Raw genomic sequence first — 17,210 nt, 5'->3', positions numbered from 1 at the left:
TGAGCATTACCAGCTACCAAGTCTGCCTCCCGGTATCTTTTTTTCTCAGTTAGCAGATGGCAGTAGAGGTAGACCTGGAGCAACTTGTGTTGCTCAGTGCATGTTCTTAGCTGTGCTGCATGGACACGGGGATGAAGCCCAGAGCTCCCCGCTTTCTGCCTCCCACTGTTGCATGACAATTCATGCTTTGTGGGCAGTTCTGCGGCCTGATCTCTGCCTGCCCTCCAGATGCGGGGGCAGACACTGTGTTGGCTGAGGTTGTATTGCATATGTGAAAGCCATGGAAGGCTCTGGCAGGAGCGAGGATCCCCGGCCAGGAGAAGGGCTCTGTGTGCATGTGCTGAGTGGGATGTAAAGCAGAGAGCGTTTTGTGCCTCAGTGTTGGAGCGACAGGCACTGAGTAAGCAGGGCCAGCGAGTCTCTGAATGTGCCTCCCCACTGAGTTCCTCTTGGGGGGGTGGAAATCTGCTGCTTCATGCAGGGAAAAGTTATGTAGACAAGCTGTGTTTTGGTGCCTGGTTTTGTGCAAAACATGGAAATCCTTTCCTGTCTGGTCTCTTTTCATTCTTTTTGCTGTCAGTCATTGCACATGTCATCAGTGTCTGTGTAAAAGACAGCACAGTCAGGGCATAAGCCTACTGCAGCCTCCAGTGTGTGAAAAGCAACATTAGCTTGAAGATTTTCACATGAGAGCTGCTGGTGATTGACGGGACATACAGTGCAATCATTAAAACCAGAAACATGTGTCTGCTGTGGAACCCCTTGCTGGTGTCCAGGATTAAAGAGACCGTAACAAACTGCATTACTGGTGCAAATGTGAGAGAGCCTTGGGTTTGTGCTGGAAGTCTTGTTTCTGCAACACAATTCGGCTCACTCCAGCAGCCAGGAGAAGAGAATTTGGGCAGCATGCTTCGGGCAGGTTCGTCCAGCCTGGTGCAGTACCCAGTGTGCTTTTATTTGCATCCCGCTGAGGTAGGATGCAGATGACAAGGTGCAGCCCAGCAGACTCCAAACAGCCAGGTGTAATGCAGATTTTTCTGCTGGATTTAAGTCTGCTGCCGTCAGTGCTGCACTTGAAACAGCTGGCTTTGTTGCACTGCAAGCTGGTGTCATGTTAGCTAGTGTCAGATGCCAGCCATTTACAGTATGCACCATCACAGCATGACTTAAGTTGGCAACACAGAGTCAATCACATGCCAGCAGCCTACTGTAAGGGTGGGGGAGTGTGTGAGAAGAAAGGGGGAGAACATACTCTTATAAAATCTTTTAATGATTTATTTTTAATATCCATTTTTCTAGCCTTGGGAAGTGCAGTCCATATGCTTTTCCCTTCTGGCTGTAGTTGGCAAAGAAGCTGATGAATATGGTCCTTCAGACTCCTTCCATTTTGCGAGGAGCCAGAAGATACAGCTATATTTAGCATGTTACTAAGGCCAGCAGCAGAGTCTGTTGCTGGGTGGTGATTCCCTGGCTACAGGCTCATGTGCCACCCGGGGCAGGGTGGGAACGCGCCTTCCCTGGAGTCAATACTCGTGCTAAATTAACAGCAGTTACAACAGGATGGCTGTGCTGATCCCAGCAGGCTCAGCACGCTGCTTGCTGACACAGGTCAGTCTGAGCTCCGTGCCCCTTCCCGACACACGCAGCGACCCACTGGAGGTAGTAGGATGGTGCTTTTTGGTGCATCGCTCCGCTTGGATAGTGTCTCAGCTGGTCTTTGTGCAGGGGACTGTCACTGTCCTGTGCCCTGTGCTGAGCTACAGCTAGTCACTGCAACAAAACTGCACCTTTTATAAAGATGCTCATCTGAAACTTAGGGGCCTAACTTCTGTTGTCTTCTCTCATATTGTGTGCCTAGGCCACGTAGGTATAAAATGGAGTTGTCCTTATTTGTCCCCAGCCCAGTATCCACACAGCAGATTTGCTACCAGTTCCCTGTTGTTTTCCCTGCTGTGTTGCAGCTGGTACTGAGAAGTGAGTAATGGCAGTTCCTTTGTCCTTCTGGCAGCTTTCGTAGAGCGGAAATTAGTCTTGAAGAGTGTATGTACCTGAGAAGTACTGAGAACTGTGGATGTTGTGATAGAAGTATAGAAGAAGGGATCATGCTTACTGGTGCTGGAGTTCAGAGGATGCTACAGGTGCCCATCACTTTAGAGCGAGACATCTTGAAAGTTGTTTCATAGCTGGATGTCTAAACTGGGAACATTTTGTGTCACTCTGTCACATCATCAGTTCCTAAAATTCATTGTCTGAGAGATGTAGAACCTACTGTGATGCTGGAGAGTGCAACCTGACTCAGCTGTGGCATCTAAGAAGTCTTGGTGAAACGCAGTTGTTGGTGATGCTGAGGATCAAAATGATGGCGAGGAGGAGCTAGACTGAAGGTGTGGTTTTGAATCCGAGTGCAGTGGCAATTAATTTAGTCTTCCTAGAGCTCTAGAAGGCCTGACAACTGTGCTGCACGTCACAGCCTTCACTCTGCAGCAGCATCAGCACAGCTCTCAGTTCCTTGCAAATACACATCCTCATTGAAACCAGTAGCACTCTGTGTGGGCACTGGTTTCTGCTCACAGCTCTGCAGGATCAAGGCTTTGTGCTGTATGGTGGGGTTTTTTGTTGGTAATAAAAACTTTTTGTTTGTAGAACCCCCTGTTGGAATTAAACAAACCCTGTTTTGAGAAAAAAGTAGAACAAAGCTTCACACCAAGCTGGGGTGACTGGTATCAATGACATGCAAAATTTCAGTTGGAATAGCAAAGTCTTTTTCAAGTTGAAGAAGGCCCTGTAAGTATTGTTTACAAAAAATAGTAGCTTTTTCATCTTCTCTATTCCTGCAGTGTAGAACATCTACACAGATTTATTCCAAATTTGGTAGAAATTAGTGTTTTTCCAGCCCAAACTGCTTGTACCAAGTTTCAACCAAGAGGAATTTCTAAGGCAGATGTGTAAGCTCTTGGAGGCTGGAGCTTAGAATAGAGCAGCTGCCTGGCCATCAACAACACGCTGCTCTGCGGGGTCTGCTCCTAGGCTGCAGCAACCTGAACAGTCATGCAGAAGCTGTGGAGATGGGACATAGCAAATATGCTTTGAGCCTGAATTCTGGGCTGTTGTTTGATCCTAAGTGATGGAAAGTGGTGTGGAGAGACCTGGTTCCATGCAGCTGGAAAGATGCCATGAGAAAGATGACCCAAACCTACCTAGTGCTGATGAGTGTCCTCCTCCTTCCAGATTAATGCAGGTATTTACCTTATAGTAGTGCTGGGTTGTCTGAGCACCAGCCAGCTGCGTGGTGCCATTTTACCTGCACTTTACACAGATACAAGAAAGCGGTGATGAAGATTCATGTTCTTGGAGACCTTGAGCAATTAACTGGCTGCTGGGGATCTGGAATCGTTGGGTTGCTGAGAAGCCAAAACAATAGCATAAAAAAGCCACTTTATTTTTGAGTTGGGTTGTTGGGAGCCACAGGGTTCTTCTAGGAGCAGGGCAGAGTGTTTGACTCAGCAAGAGCAGGCTGCTGAAGTTGGGGAGTGTTTTTTCTTGTCCCATCAGGTTTAGCCCATCACTTCCTGCATTGAATTATTTGTCTCTAAGTAACAACAGGAAGCCAGGAGTTTCATTTAACTCTCTGATCTCCTTGGAGGAGATGAGGGAAGTCTGTTTCTCTTGTCACTCCATCATCCAGCCCCTTTCACGCTGCAAATGGGCTCTGCAGCCCTTTCCCCAGTGAAGCCATTATCTCCACCAGGAAAGGGGGCAGAGGAGAGTGCACACAAAGCTTGCAGATCTTTGGCTGCTCTCCGGTGTCCTGCCCCTCTCTCAGCATGCCAAGGAGCTTGACTGGGGGTTCAAAAGCTGACCCTGCAGTGGGTCACTGTGTTGACTTTGTGCAGTGGTACCCAGACTGTCGAGCAATTCCACCCATACATTCGTGCAGGCAGAGACAGGTCTTAAAAATCCCCAGGGAAGCATCCTGGATTCAGGCTGGGGCCCATCCCAGGGGGTTTCCACCAGTCCCCGTGCCCTGGGTGCACTGGTGTGTAATGGGTGTACCCATGTGGACCTGGTTATGGGGTTATGGCTCTGCTGCCTGTGATCCTGCTGACAGGAGCAGGTATGTGGAGTCAACTGATGTGCCCCTTTTTTGGAAACAAAATTATATTGAGACTGAGAACTCGGTGTCCAGCCCTTGACAAGAGTGCCAGGGACAGGCTGGGTAATGGATGGTCCCACTCCTTTGCTGTCTGCACGAACAATTATTAGTTATGTCATGCAGCAGCTCTGTGGTCCCCAGGCCTGGCCTTGTTTTATTAGGCTCTGAATAGCTACAGAAGAATTACTTCCTTGAAAAAACTCACCATGAGTTATTTCTAAAATTTATGCATAAAGTTGCATAAAATGTTTCTTGTATTCTCTATGCCTCTGCGTCTGAGGGAATACACAGAGAAAGGGGGGGGGGAACCCTATTTTTCAATAATTATTTTATCTTCATGACAAAATTTGTTACTGGTTTTCTGTGTTCAGTTGACTACTGGTATTTATCTTCCTATATCTACGTGCAAATGCTACTGAAGCAAGGCACAATTTAGAGATTTTTTTTTTTAAATTATGATCTTTGTTGATCTCAGGTGATCTGTAACATTAGTGATCCTTTGCTTTTTAGGAGCCACTGGCTTCCCTCGTGCTTATGTTTAATTGAGGGGGGGGAGTAGTGATGCAACATACTGTGGATTTTAACCGAGGAAAGCACGAAGAGGAGAGTGTTTCAATTCTTCCTCCTGTGACTACCAGTTCTCAGCATCTCAGTACATGCATGTTGAAGATCAGGGGTGTTGCTTTACAGAGCTGTCACCTTAGTGTTTTACCCAGCACAGTTGGGGAAGTGGTGGAGATTATTTTGTTTCTCATTGTCTGGTTGTCAGGGCCAGTTGAGTGGACTCGTGTTGGGAGGGAGGGGAAAAACAACCCACACAAGTGGGGAATTTTTGTTGTTGTTTCTGGAGCTGTTGCCACTAACTTCTGAAAATACTTTGTGTTAGTGTGGTTGTTTCGTTTTGGTTTTTTTACAGCAATCATTTTAACATCAGGAAGCCTAACTTTTGGGTTTAGCTTGATAGTATTCAGTTAGGGTTTACAGCAGGAGAAGTCATGTTGCTCTTCTCTTCACCTCAGTATTGCACTTCTATAGAAAAATCACAAAAGAGGCACAGCAGCTACCAAACTGCCTCTGCCTAGGTGATTGTGGTGTTACAGTAACCCAAACAAGCCTTAATTAAATTTTTCTGACTGCCCCGAGTGTTATATTCACTGAAATGCTGTTTCATTGTGTTTTTTAGGGCCGGTGTACCCGAGAGAACTGCAAATATCTCCACCCTCCCCCGCACTTAAAAACACAACTTGAAATAAATGGACGCAACAACCTGATCCAGCAGAAGACAGCCGCAGCCATGTTTGCTCAGCAAATGCAGTTCATGCTACCAGGCGCGCAGCTACAGCCAATTGTAAGTTACAGCATTGAATCGTGTTCACGCTGCTCCGTGTTTCTTTCCTGTTTGCTCATGGAGGCCCCAGCCCTGTGCTTTTGCTCAGGTGGTTGTTCATGCTGCGCGGAGTTGGGCAGCATCTTCCAGAGGGATGTCTGGTGTTACCTCTGCATCCTCTTGCAAGCTCTGGCTCCCCTTTCCTCTGATCATTGAGGAGCTGTGAGATTCAGGGCATCAAGTGGAAGGGTCTTACCACCAGGTGGATATATGACCAGTTAATTCATGTACATCCCAAAAGTCCTCAATTCCAATGGATCTTATTTTGGATAGCTGTTTTACACTGGGGTGAGGATTCTGGAGTTCTTCCATGTTGTGGCAAGAGGCTAATTGACTCCCTTGGACTCAATGCATTTTACTGATGGGCTAAAACTGGGGAAGATGAATTCTATCCAGACTTTAATACATTTTTGTCTTGTCTGGGGGTGTGACCCATTTTGCTGCAGTTGTCCCAGCAGAGAGTTGTGCTGATGTCACAGTTCTGTCACTTGTTTTTCACAGTAATGCTGTTTTGTTCTGACAGCAGGAAAGTTTTGCTTCTTTTCAGGTAGGGAAGGAAGCTTGTGGGAGATGGGTGTTTGCAGAGCATGTAGTTCAGAGAAGCCTTCACTGCCTGTCACTGCTGTAGCCTATCAGTTAAAACAGGTTTTCAAGCTGAAGAACCCTGTTATGCCAGGAAGAGGATAGCTTGTGTCTGCTGGCTGGTGTATCTGGGATGGGGTGATATTTGTCAGCTGAGTTTGAGTCTGCCGCTATGTATATTTTAAGAAACGTCAGGGTCTCGAAGCAACTCTTTGGTGCTGACATAAATAAGCTACACATTTTTAACCGAGCGCCTAATTAAGAATTCTCCATTTAAAGTCGGGGCTAAATGTCTTTCCTGGGGTGATGTGCACTTGATGTGCAGTTGTTGGGTGAGGTTCCCTGTGTTGTGCCACACAGAAGGTCTGGCTGGATCCCTAGAACAGACTTCCAGCCTGAAGATGTGCAAGTCTGTGAAAAAACCTGCATTTGGCCTCTTGCTGTCCCACCTACAGTCACTGGCTTCTCTGCCCAAATGAGGCTTCAGACTCAGCAGCTGTCACCCCAGCTTTGACAAGCTGGAGTGTCTCTGGTTTATCCTCGCAAGAGACTGGTGGAGGTTTCTTCCTTGCTGGAGGTTTCTTCCTTGCTGGATGCTGCTGTGCTGTTTGGTGCAAGAGCTTGCAATGATTCTGTGTTTTGGGAGGGAAAGCTAGCCAGTGTCCCTCCATGATGGTGCTCTGCCACCCTGCTGAGACATTTCCTCAGTCTGGTGTGTTCCTCCTGTCTTGTGAAGGCTCTTCTATGCGCACCCTCACTCTGGTCATCCTGCGTGTGTGTTAGCAGCTTTATCTTCACCCTGCCGTGTTAGCTAGGGAAGTGCTGTTTATTCTTCCTGTCTCAAAGATGGAGAAGTGAGGCAGAAGGAAAAATGGGCCACAGGATTCTTTAGTTGCTCTGCACCTTAAACTCTAATCTGCTGTGATCTTTGCACCTCTTTTTGTGGAGTTCACTTTTCACGAAAGTACATGAGCATGAGAAGGAAATCCTGAATTCCCACAAGATGGTAGCACTGATTTTCTAGCCCTGTACCAAAAGCATACTTTTCCTGTTTGGGGTTTTCCTCTGTGGGGAATTCACAGTGGACGCTCTTTGGCTGACTATTCAAAACATCTTTGGGATTTCCTCTTTGGAAAGTTCCCATCTTCCCATTTTGCAGTCTTGCAGGTCTAGATCACTCCTCCTGCAATTCCAGTCCTGCCTTTTAAATTGCCTCTGAGACTAAATCTGATGGTTTGTCTTATTAGTGCTCTCATTTCAGGGGTAACCTTATCTGATGAGAAAGGTCCCTGGTTTCTAAAGTGTGCCATGAGAGAGACATGGGCAAAGAAGAAAAATAAAAAACTGTTCTGCAGTGACTGCTCCCTTCCTGCTTTCCCACACTTTTCTCAGAGTAAACGAGCTCTTGGTCTAATTCCTGCTGCCCGACTTGCTCCACACCAATTTCAGGACAAACAAGAGATTGCTCTTTCACCTGCCTTTGATTTCCTGAAGATGCTGCCAGTGGAAGTAGGCTTTGAGAATTTTTTTTCTCTCTCAATGAGAAGGGTGGGGCCGCCTCCTGGCTACACATGAAATTCTTCAAAGCAGAAAGTATTATATCAGATGCAGCAGCAGAACAAATCCCATGTGATCAGAAAGCTGATCAACGGGATGCCTGCTTAATTGGGATGCTTGCCAGAGACGAGATTTGGAACAGCGTGCTTAATAGCTCCAAACAATAGCTGAATGCTTAGACATTTTAAAGTGCATTTTCACCAGAAAAGCTACCATATAGAAAAAAAAAAAGGCGAAAGAAAATCAAAACCACCCCACAAAACTAAAAAAAAAAAAAAAAAAAGTCCAGCACTTGACACAGCAGCTTTTCACCATGCTTCCAGAAATGGTGACACATGAATGTGTCTGTGAGCTTCCATCTAAATGTTCACCGCCAGATCTTCTTGCACCACCACTGACATCCAGCAAGAGTTAATCTTCTCGTTGAACCAAGAGCCAGGACCCTGATGATGGCTGTTTAATGAAGGTGCTGCTTGGAGAAGAACCATGTCCCAGGTGGGCTGCCTGCTGCACGCTGCTCACAGAAGGCCTACTAGGTGTGAATTAATGGTTGCTAGTGTGAGCTTATTTTTCTGATGTCTCTGGTTGATCTCTGATGTTGCTGCTAACCGTTTATGCAAAGCTGAGAATCACGTGAATGTTTGGTGCCCATGATGCAGTTTTAAACAGACCGCTTTGTACAGCACTTTCAAACTTGTCAGGCAAGGACATGGAGCAGACTATTTGCTCAGCATGGTGTATTTGTCTGGGAGAGACCTTGGAGAGACCATGTAGGTGCCAAGTAGGAAGACTTTAATAAAGTTTTGACTTAAAAGTCCAGATTCACCTTGACTGCTGGCTTTGGTTGAGCTGTGCTGGAAGCTCTCTGGGCTGGTTTTGTGCCTCTCTGTTGGATTGTGTAAAAGCCAGGTTGGAGGTGGATAGAACTGGGCTCTGGCATCAATACAGAGAGTCATTTTGGTCAAAGCTGTGTCTGGTTTCTCAGATACAGTCATTTTGAGCCATGTGTGTGCCAAAGAAAGACCACCCAAAAAGTGCTGCACCCTGGGCCTGATCCCCACCCTTTTCATTCAGCTTTGTGTCTTTGCAGCAGTGTGGAACAGGCCTTTGGAGCTGGCCACAGGGGTGCTTCAGCACCAGCTCCGAATTGACGTGGTGGAGTAGGGCAGTGGCTTGCATGGGGCTGCCCTGTTAGCTGTGTCTGTTGGCAGTTGGATAGAGCACAGCAGTGTTGACACACCTGCCTACACTGCTGCCCTGCAGCTGCCTCTGCTGCTGCCCTGGGAAGTTATTTCCCCTCTCTGAGCTTTCTTTGTTTTCAAGCTCTTCATCTTTTCTTCCTGTCAAGGTCTTTGTAGCCAGGACTATCTTGACAGCTCTGAGTCACCCATGACCCTGAAGACAACCCAAACTTTAACCCAGCCCTGTGTTCCCTCCTGGGGCAGTGGGACCCTGCTGCCACCCCTTGGTGCTGATGGAGAAGTTAAAGCATAGGGTGAGCAACTTGCTTGGCCAGTGATGCTTGGAACAAGTGCTGGAGCAGATTACAACAGGTGTCTTAGGCATGCATTTGTGCCATGCAGAAAAAAACCTGATCTTTATCTCAGCCTCTAGTCAAAGGCACCCTAGGAATGAATAAACACATGTACCCTGGCCCACCCAGGAGCTGATGTCTGCCAAGAGACAGTGCTATGGGGTGTTAACACCTGACTTTTACACTACAACAGCCCACAAATGAGAGATCCTAGAGCTGGGAGTGTGCCTTTGTGGTCTGATGGGGGAAACAAGCATCTGTGGTGGTAGGTAGCTTGATGCTTTGGCAGGTTGGATTCACTCCAGCATGCTCAGCCGTCATGTTGGAGGGGTGATTTTTACAGCCAGCCCCATGCAATTGCACTGGAGGGGAACACAGGTTTTTGCTTTTTCCAAACAGCATCAATTATGTTTTCGGTATCAGGGTCTTGAGCCTTGTCAGTACAAGATCTTTATCTTCTATGTTTCTGTCACCATACTAATAAAAGCTGCCTGTTTTTTGTGTGCCTTCTATGTGTAGCTGCTTAGCAGTGACCTATCTCCCCTCCTTCAGCCCATCAACACCTCTGTATTTATACTGGGTCTCTCATTTTCAGGCTTTCCCTTTTTAGGGTCTGAGGTAACTCAAAATCAACACTTCCCAGCTGAGACAGCGCTTGTGTTCGACAAAACACCAGCCGCTCCTCTGCCTTCCTCTTCACACCCACTCTGTGTTTCTTCTCTAGCTTTAGCACAATTTCTGCTAGGCAAATTGAATGCAACTTCTACTTCGTTAACAAAATCAGCTGTTCCAGGTTCTGTCACCACTGGTGGTGACAAGTGCCCCTCCCTCGGATGGTCCCTTCTCTCTGCTCACACCTTCAACCCAGCAGTTCCCATGCTCGGGGTCTGTGAGAAGCTCAGAGCTATTGAAGTCCTTGGCAGCTTTCCCCCTGAGATGTGTTCTCACAACAGCCATTTCAGCTGCCTTTTTTTTTATTTTATTCTTACAAGCATTTTAATACTCAGTAAACCAGTCTTGTGAGCTGCTACCAGTCTGAACCCCTTTGCTGCTTCACTGTAGCCTGTTTCCCTCTGCTCAGGAGTTACTTGGTAGTGTCTGCATATGCTATGGTTAATAAAAGTTACTTTGCAAGGAAACCTGCCCCTGTATTTCCTGAATTTGCAAGAGTTCTAAGGGGGACAGCAGGGGTAAGTGGTGATACCTTCAATCCCTTTGTTTTGCCCTGGAACACACCAGCAGCTAAATTGAGACTTTTATTTTTTTTCAGTGTACAGTCATAATATTGATCTGTCAGGTCTCCTGGCTGGGTGCAATCACGAGAGGTGGATGGAAGGCATGTTGAGGAGAGCAGTGCTGTTTGGAGTAAAAATTACAGTTGGGTTCTGGCTGCAAGGAAGAAACTCACTTGAATTCCCTCAGGACAGGCCTGGCACGGGGGACCTGCACAGACGTAAAGGGAGGAGTGATTTGGCTGGCAGCATCTTTATTACTGGTGCTGATGCATGAGCCAGACTGGATTTCCCAATCCAAGACAGGCAGTCAGGGCTGGCAATGAGCACAGCCCATCTTTTCCCCTCATCAGCCACAATAAATACAGAGCTCCCTGATGCCAGCTTACAAAGGAGCAGTTTTCAGTGCGCTTAGCGCACTTCAGACTTAAAACCCCAGCTCTTCTAGATTTAATGTGTTGAGTGAGGTCTGCTCATTCTCTGGCTGTGCATCTGCCGAAAACGCCTGCACGGCTGCCGAGTGTCAGTCCCCTGCCCGTGGGCAGGGTGTGGAGCAGAGCTGTTGCTTTCCATCAGCGGCACCAGGCGCACGGTTCAGGTGGGCAGAAGTGGTTGTTAAACCTTGGGAACGCAGCAACAGATGTCAGGGCATAGAAATGGGTGAACAACCAGCAACAGTGATAAAAACCCATCCTGCTCCTTCATGTACCCCTCTGCTGGTCTCCAGGATCATGAGTAGATTGTACTCACCAATTGTTCCTCATGGACCTCTTTCCTCCACTTGCTTCAGATTGAGTTTGGATCCATTAGTCCTTGCCAGTTGGTCGCAGTGAGGAGAGGGGCTGCTTTTGAGGAATGGTCTTGGAGATGGGGACTGTGTTTCAGGGAGCAGGACCTGCCTCCCAGTTCATAGTGGTTTTGGTGGAGAGGCTGGTATATCATCTCTTAGTGAACGTTTCACATCCATTCCCACCGGTTTCTGGTGAATTCACTCAGTGTGAGGCATTGCAAGTCCTGAGCCTTCCTCCCTGTCTGCACAAATGCCATGACGTCCTCTGCTTGAGCATTGGGAGGAACATTTCCCCTCCATCTTAGAAACCAGCTAGGTCCTTGGGCTGGCTCTTTGTGTGTTTGAGGCCAGGCAGGGAAAGCCTGCCTTAAAGGATCTTCTGAAATTTTGGAGAATGTCTGTGCCACACCTGCTCTGTCAGGATACCCAGGACTCTTGCTGTATTAGGTGCTGGAAAAACATGGGGTAGATTTGTGCAAGGTGTGCTGCAAGGTTTGGGCTACTATGGGTACATAAAACAAGTGCTGACAAACATGTCAGGCCCCAGCATAATGCTGTTCAGGCTGGCCAGGCTGGAGGAGTTCCTTGAAATAGCATTTACAGTGCGAATGGTGACAGAAGTTCAGCAGATACCACTGTAATTACTGGTGCTGGCACAAAAGAAAACAGTCTAATGGATGCTGCCTTCTTACTAAAGTGTTCAGGGAGTCACAGCATTTGAAGATCCTTAAAGAGCTTTTCTAGCAGCAAAAGGTGTAAAACGTCTGGGAGCCACAGAGAACTGAACGAGAGAAGAAAATGATTTACTAAAGGGCCGTGGACTGGAGAATCTCTGGGTTTAATGATTAAGGTTTCCCATCAGCTGAAGCGGGGCTTGACTCAGGCTCAAAAGAAGGAAAATCAGAAGTCCCTCCCAGAGAGAAGGCTATTTGGTTCTGCTACACTTAAAGCACCCAGTGCTGCTGATTCAGAAAGCTGTCTCCTCACTGAGGAGGAGAAAGCAGGACATATGCTGGCTGTGACCTCTCTTTCCTGTCAGTTCAGGAGCTGCTTGCTGTCACTCTGACCTTAGGAAGGAGGCATCATTAAGCTAAAGATAAGTTAGGACAGCTTGGCTGGTGTTATTCTGGGCTAGTTTCTTCCAGACTGCAACAAGAAAAGTGTTTCTGAGTGTATGAAAGTACTGGGATGAAGATGCTGTTGAGAAACACTGTCCACATGTGGTTTCTTTTAGAAGCCCACAGGACTAGATGTACCAAAATAAAAGCAAGGAGGGAATGATGTGCGTGGCCAGAAAAATGCCCCAGGCCATTTGGTAAGCACACATATGTTTATTGCCAAGTAGAGGTTTTAGCTACTGAGGATGGCATCACATACACCTGTGAGTTCACAGTGAAGCAGGTGACAGAAGGGAAAATAAAAATGGTTGCAAGTCTCAGGCTGCTTCCCATGGGGGCTGCACAAGCCTCTGCTAGCAGAGCAAGAGGGCTGTCTTGCAGGCTCTGGTCTTTGGAGTGGGCAGGGGGGATTTTTCATCAGGTGGAATTGGTTGCATTCCCAAACACACCTTGGATCTGGTGCTTTAAAAATCTCACAAACTCCCTGGCTATAGGGACTATTCACAGACTTTAAACTGAGCACCTGCTTAGGAGCTTTGTGTGATCTCACCTGCCTGGCAGAACAGCTGCTCCTTTCCCAGACCATTGCTGCTGAAGCAGTTCAGGCTGGAGAAGTGGCCCCGGCCACCGGCACTGAAGCTCAGCTGCACCTGGAGGGCCTGCTTGACACAATTTAGGGATCTGAAGCAGTTGAGATCTTTATGGCCCATTATTCTGTCTCCTCATGGGACCATTGCTCCTTGCGGCCCAGCTGGGGTCCTGGACCTTGTACTGGCCCACCTGAGCCATCTCATCTAGTGCATTCTGTCCATGGCTCTTCCAAGCCTGTGACCCACCTGCTCTTGCCAAAGCCATGAGGTCTGGCATGTTGTGACACAAGTGAGTTTGGTGTCCTCCTGCTGCCATTCACGTGGAGCGTAGGCTTGGGATACTCCTGCAAAATTGCTTTTGCTCAGAGGTTATAGACAGTCTCAAACAAACCCCAGATATGCAGAATGTTAGACTTCCAAGCATACTGTAGCACAGATGCCTCGCTTGACTCTTAAATGATCCCTTTTGTCTACCTGAGCCACGCTAGCAATGATAACATGGAGCTCAGCACAGGCTGATAGTGAATTCAACCATGTGGCTAATGGGCTTACCTGCTTCTGGGTCCTGAAGCTGCCGTTTACCTTGGGGTCTCTGTACAGCATTGCAGTGTAGACATTTAGAAACCGAGACATTTATTTGGGAATGAGAAGTCTGTTTAATTTGGGCCTGCCCTAATTGCTGGCATGAAATCCTTAATTGTGTCATTAAACTATAAAGATCATCAATATGCTTTGATCTGACAAATAAAGATGTCTTGTGTTCAGGATGAGTCACAAATCTGTGAGTCAGGAGAAGCGAATAGATCGCAAGTAAATGACGATAAATGAATAGATTGGAGAGCACAGCATTTTGATGTTGCTAATCAAATTGTCTAAAAGGATTGAAGTGATGCAGGGCTTTGATGGGTAATCCAAGACAGAGCTTTTTAACTAATATTTTGGTTTTCCTTTTTCTATACACAGACAACGTTTCCTGTGACTCCATCACTTGCAACAAGCCCCACGATGGCTTTTAGTCCCTACCTGAGTCATGTTTCTCCTGGGATGGGCTTGGTTCCCGCAGAGCTTTTACCAAATACTCCTGTCCTGGTTTCCGGAAATCCTACTGTTACAGTACCAGGAGGCTCTGCTGGGCAGAAACTGATGCGTACGGATAAACTGGAGGTATTTGGACGTCTGATATGATACTGCTGATGGGAATGAACAGAATGAACAGCTGTTGCTCTCTGCTAGAATGACCTGGTGCAACAAAGTGCAGAGTTTAACTTGCAGCTTACCTATCACAGGGCTGCTGCTCTCTGCTTGAGCAGACTCTCATGTGGGGCCTGATCCCAAATTCTTGGAAGTCACTGGAAATTTGGGAGAATTCACTCTTCTGTTTTCAGTGGGTGTTAGAGCAGGGCTGAGGTTTGTTGTTTTCTCTGTGTGATCTGCCACACTTAAAAAAATGCAAGCCAGATGGTCTGCCCTTTCACTAGTTGAGTCAGAAATGTTTTGGGAGTAACAGACACTTGCCTTGTTTAGAGATGGGCTTATTGAGCTTTTACAGAAAGCTTTAAGCATTACTCTGTTGGGAGTGGTGAGTATGGGGCATTGGAAAGACGTCTCCTCCCCCCCAGTTGGCTGGGCATGCTGGGACTTAGTATTGGAGGAGCTGTAAATGTCTTTCAAACCCTAAGCAGAGGCTCTGCAGGAGATAAGGGCTGAGGACCTGAATTCAGAGGCTCCTGCAGGTGTAAATTATAACACAGGAAGGTGGTGAAGGGTGTAATTTCAAAACACGTTGTTTTGTGTTATGTACTTTATATTGCCTTGCTGACGTCTCACCTTTCCCCATGCTCAGTCTGATAGTGCACTGGTTCGTGATCTACACCACCAGCTATAGTCCTCAACAATCTCTCTCAGTTTCTCAGACAAGGAAACCTTGCAGATGCATTTCATGAAACCTTTTTCTCTGCCTTTGATGCTTCAATGGTCATAACTTATGAGGATCTGGAAGATCTTCGTAAAGCTAGCAATTTCAGCAATGCCTTACATACACGTTGCAGTGTAATGAAATGCGCTGTCATGTAACACCAGGGTGAGGCTATTTATGTGAAAGCAGCTCTTCATATTTAAGAAAAGGTACTTACTGCAAATAACAGCAGCATGCAACATTTAGAATTAAATGTCCTACCCAAGAGTGTGCTCTGTGACAAATATATAATCCAGGTGAGACACAAATGGCGAGAGTTACTAACATCTAAGCTTTAGAGGCAGGGGAGGAATTCTGAGCTCCAAAAGTTTTGGCGAAACGACTGACTTGCTGTGGTCACTTTGCATTCTGAACAAATTCTGTACTTCACTTGCATTTGGTAATTAGCCTTGGTAACATTGTGGTTTTTTCATACACTGAACCAGTTTCAAGTAGCACCACTTGCCCCTGCGACTGTTGGTATATGGGATACCCAAGAGGAGCATGGATTTAGAATACACGTATGGTTTAATGTGGTCAGCTGAACTGATGACTGTGTTGAAAATACTGAGTGACTTTATGTTCTGCTCAACAATGTGACTTTCTTTTAAGGTTTGTCGAGAGTTTCAGCGTGGAAATTGCACACGTGGTGAGAATGATTGCCGCTATGCTCACCCTATAGATATTGCAATGATAGACACAAATGAAAATACTGTTACAGTTTGCATGGATTACATCAAAGGTCGATGCTCTAGGGAGAAATGCAAGTACTTTCATCCCCCTGCACACCTGCAAGCCAAAATCAAGGCAGCTCAACACCAGGTGAACCAGACAGCTGCAGCTGCAATGGTAAGTAGAGCTCTTCTCAGGCTGTATTTCCATTGCTAAGAGATTTCATTTGTGGCATATGTTTCTTTTGTGGAAAAGTAGAGTGCTTTGTAAATGGCTGACTAGAGAGCTGAGAGCATGTGCGATAAGAATCCCATCTCTTCATCCTTTCTGTGTGCTCACATAGCATGAAGCCCTGAGTGGCACAGTGCATCTCACCAGTTAGGGATGTGGTGACAAGCCCCATGATTTTCTGCCGTGACATCAGTGATGTGATATGAACAAGTGACATGAGCAAGTACAGCAGCACTTGGAACCAACACCTTCCATGGCTATGTCATAGGTGTCAGTTTAGCTTCCTCAGTACACAATGAAAGCAAAGACTGCCCATCCCATAATACATCCTTTGTAGGGAGATCCTGGCCTGTTGAAGTCAGTAGCAAAATATCCACTGACTTAAAAGGAGACAAGGTAGCAGTTGTTTGAGCTTAGCAAACTAGTGCCTGATACCTTTGCCAAGGCTTAGTGAAATGACAGGACTCAAACGAAGAGTGACTTCCAGACGTCTGATACTTTGGACTTGGTAGAGATGGTTCCCACCTGCATTTTAATTTGATTTGTGACTTCTAATACCTACAGTTCTAAAAACAAGTCAAGGAAGACTTTCTGCATAAAATTCCTAGCTGGAGTAAATGTTTGCCATTCTGTCGAATTCCATTTAATGGCACCTATTTACTCCAGGGATGATAGAGCTGGGATGTTCATCTTGGGAGGGCAGAAGAGGCCCAGAGGGATCTTACCTGTGTGTATAAATTCCTGATGGGGGAAGTAAAGAAGGTGGAGGCAGACTCTTTCCTGGGGTGCCCAGTGAAAGGACAAGAGACAATGGGTACAAATTCAGGAAATTCCATTTAAACATAAGAAGAAACATCTTTATAGTGAAGGTGATCAAGCACTGCAACAGGTTGCTCTATCCTTGGAGATACTCAGAACCTGCCTGGACACAGTCCTGACCAAGCTGCTCTAGTTGACACAGCTTTGAGCAGGATGTTGGTCTAATGATCTCCAGAGGTCCCTTCCAACCTCATCTCTTCTGTGATTTTATTTTTTAAAAAAATAATATTAAAAAGGTTCTTGCCTCCTTCTTTATTTAGAAGTAAGACTACTAAATTTTTTCTAAATATCTTCTTTTTTAAAGACAGTAGAAGAGGTTGCTTTTTATTCATGGTGAAACATAAGGCAAAACCAGGACAGTTCTAGAAATTAAACAGCTGCCCTCCTTGTAGCATCAGTATTACCCGGAATGTAATTTGAAGAACAAATATATACTGCAGTATTTATTTCTCCTGCAGAATTGACTAAATTTCTTACTCTTTTTATTATTGTTGAAACAACAGCACAGGTCTCTTGAAAAACAATCTTCTGAAATGAAACTCGTGTTTTTTACAATGGGATCTTTACTTTTTCACTAATTATCTAGGACAC

The 17,210-nt window shown here is 46.3% G+C and overlaps 1 protein-coding gene across 4 annotated transcripts in view; it reads left to right on the top strand.

Moving 5' to 3' along the window:
* MBNL3 (muscleblind like splicing regulator 3) overlaps positions 1-17,210 on the top strand; it is an 84,394-nt gene that overhangs the window by 44,761 nt on the left and 22,423 nt on the right. For all 4 annotated transcript variants that reach the window (XR_012634348.1, XM_074915115.1, XM_074915114.1 and 1 more), the window contains exons 4-6: positions 5,337-5,501; positions 13,907-14,107; positions 15,510-15,746. Coding sequence is in view for 3 of the 4 variants with exons in the window: in XM_074915115.1 (XP_074771216.1) it covers positions 5,337-5,501; positions 13,907-14,107; positions 15,510-15,746 (603 nt within the window). In the remaining variant the exon portion in view is untranslated. The remainder of the gene's footprint in view (positions 1-5,336; positions 5,502-13,906; positions 14,108-15,509; positions 15,747-17,210) is intronic.

The sequence above is a fragment of the Athene noctua genome, chromosome 11, assembly GCF_965140245.1.
Source record: "Athene noctua chromosome 11, bAthNoc1.hap1.1, whole genome shotgun sequence".
NCBI classification, from domain to species: Eukaryota; Metazoa; Chordata; class Aves; order Strigiformes; family Strigidae; genus Athene; species Athene noctua.
The sequence above is the reverse complement of the archived record's forward strand: the minus strand, read 5'-3'. Positions and strand labels throughout refer to the sequence as shown.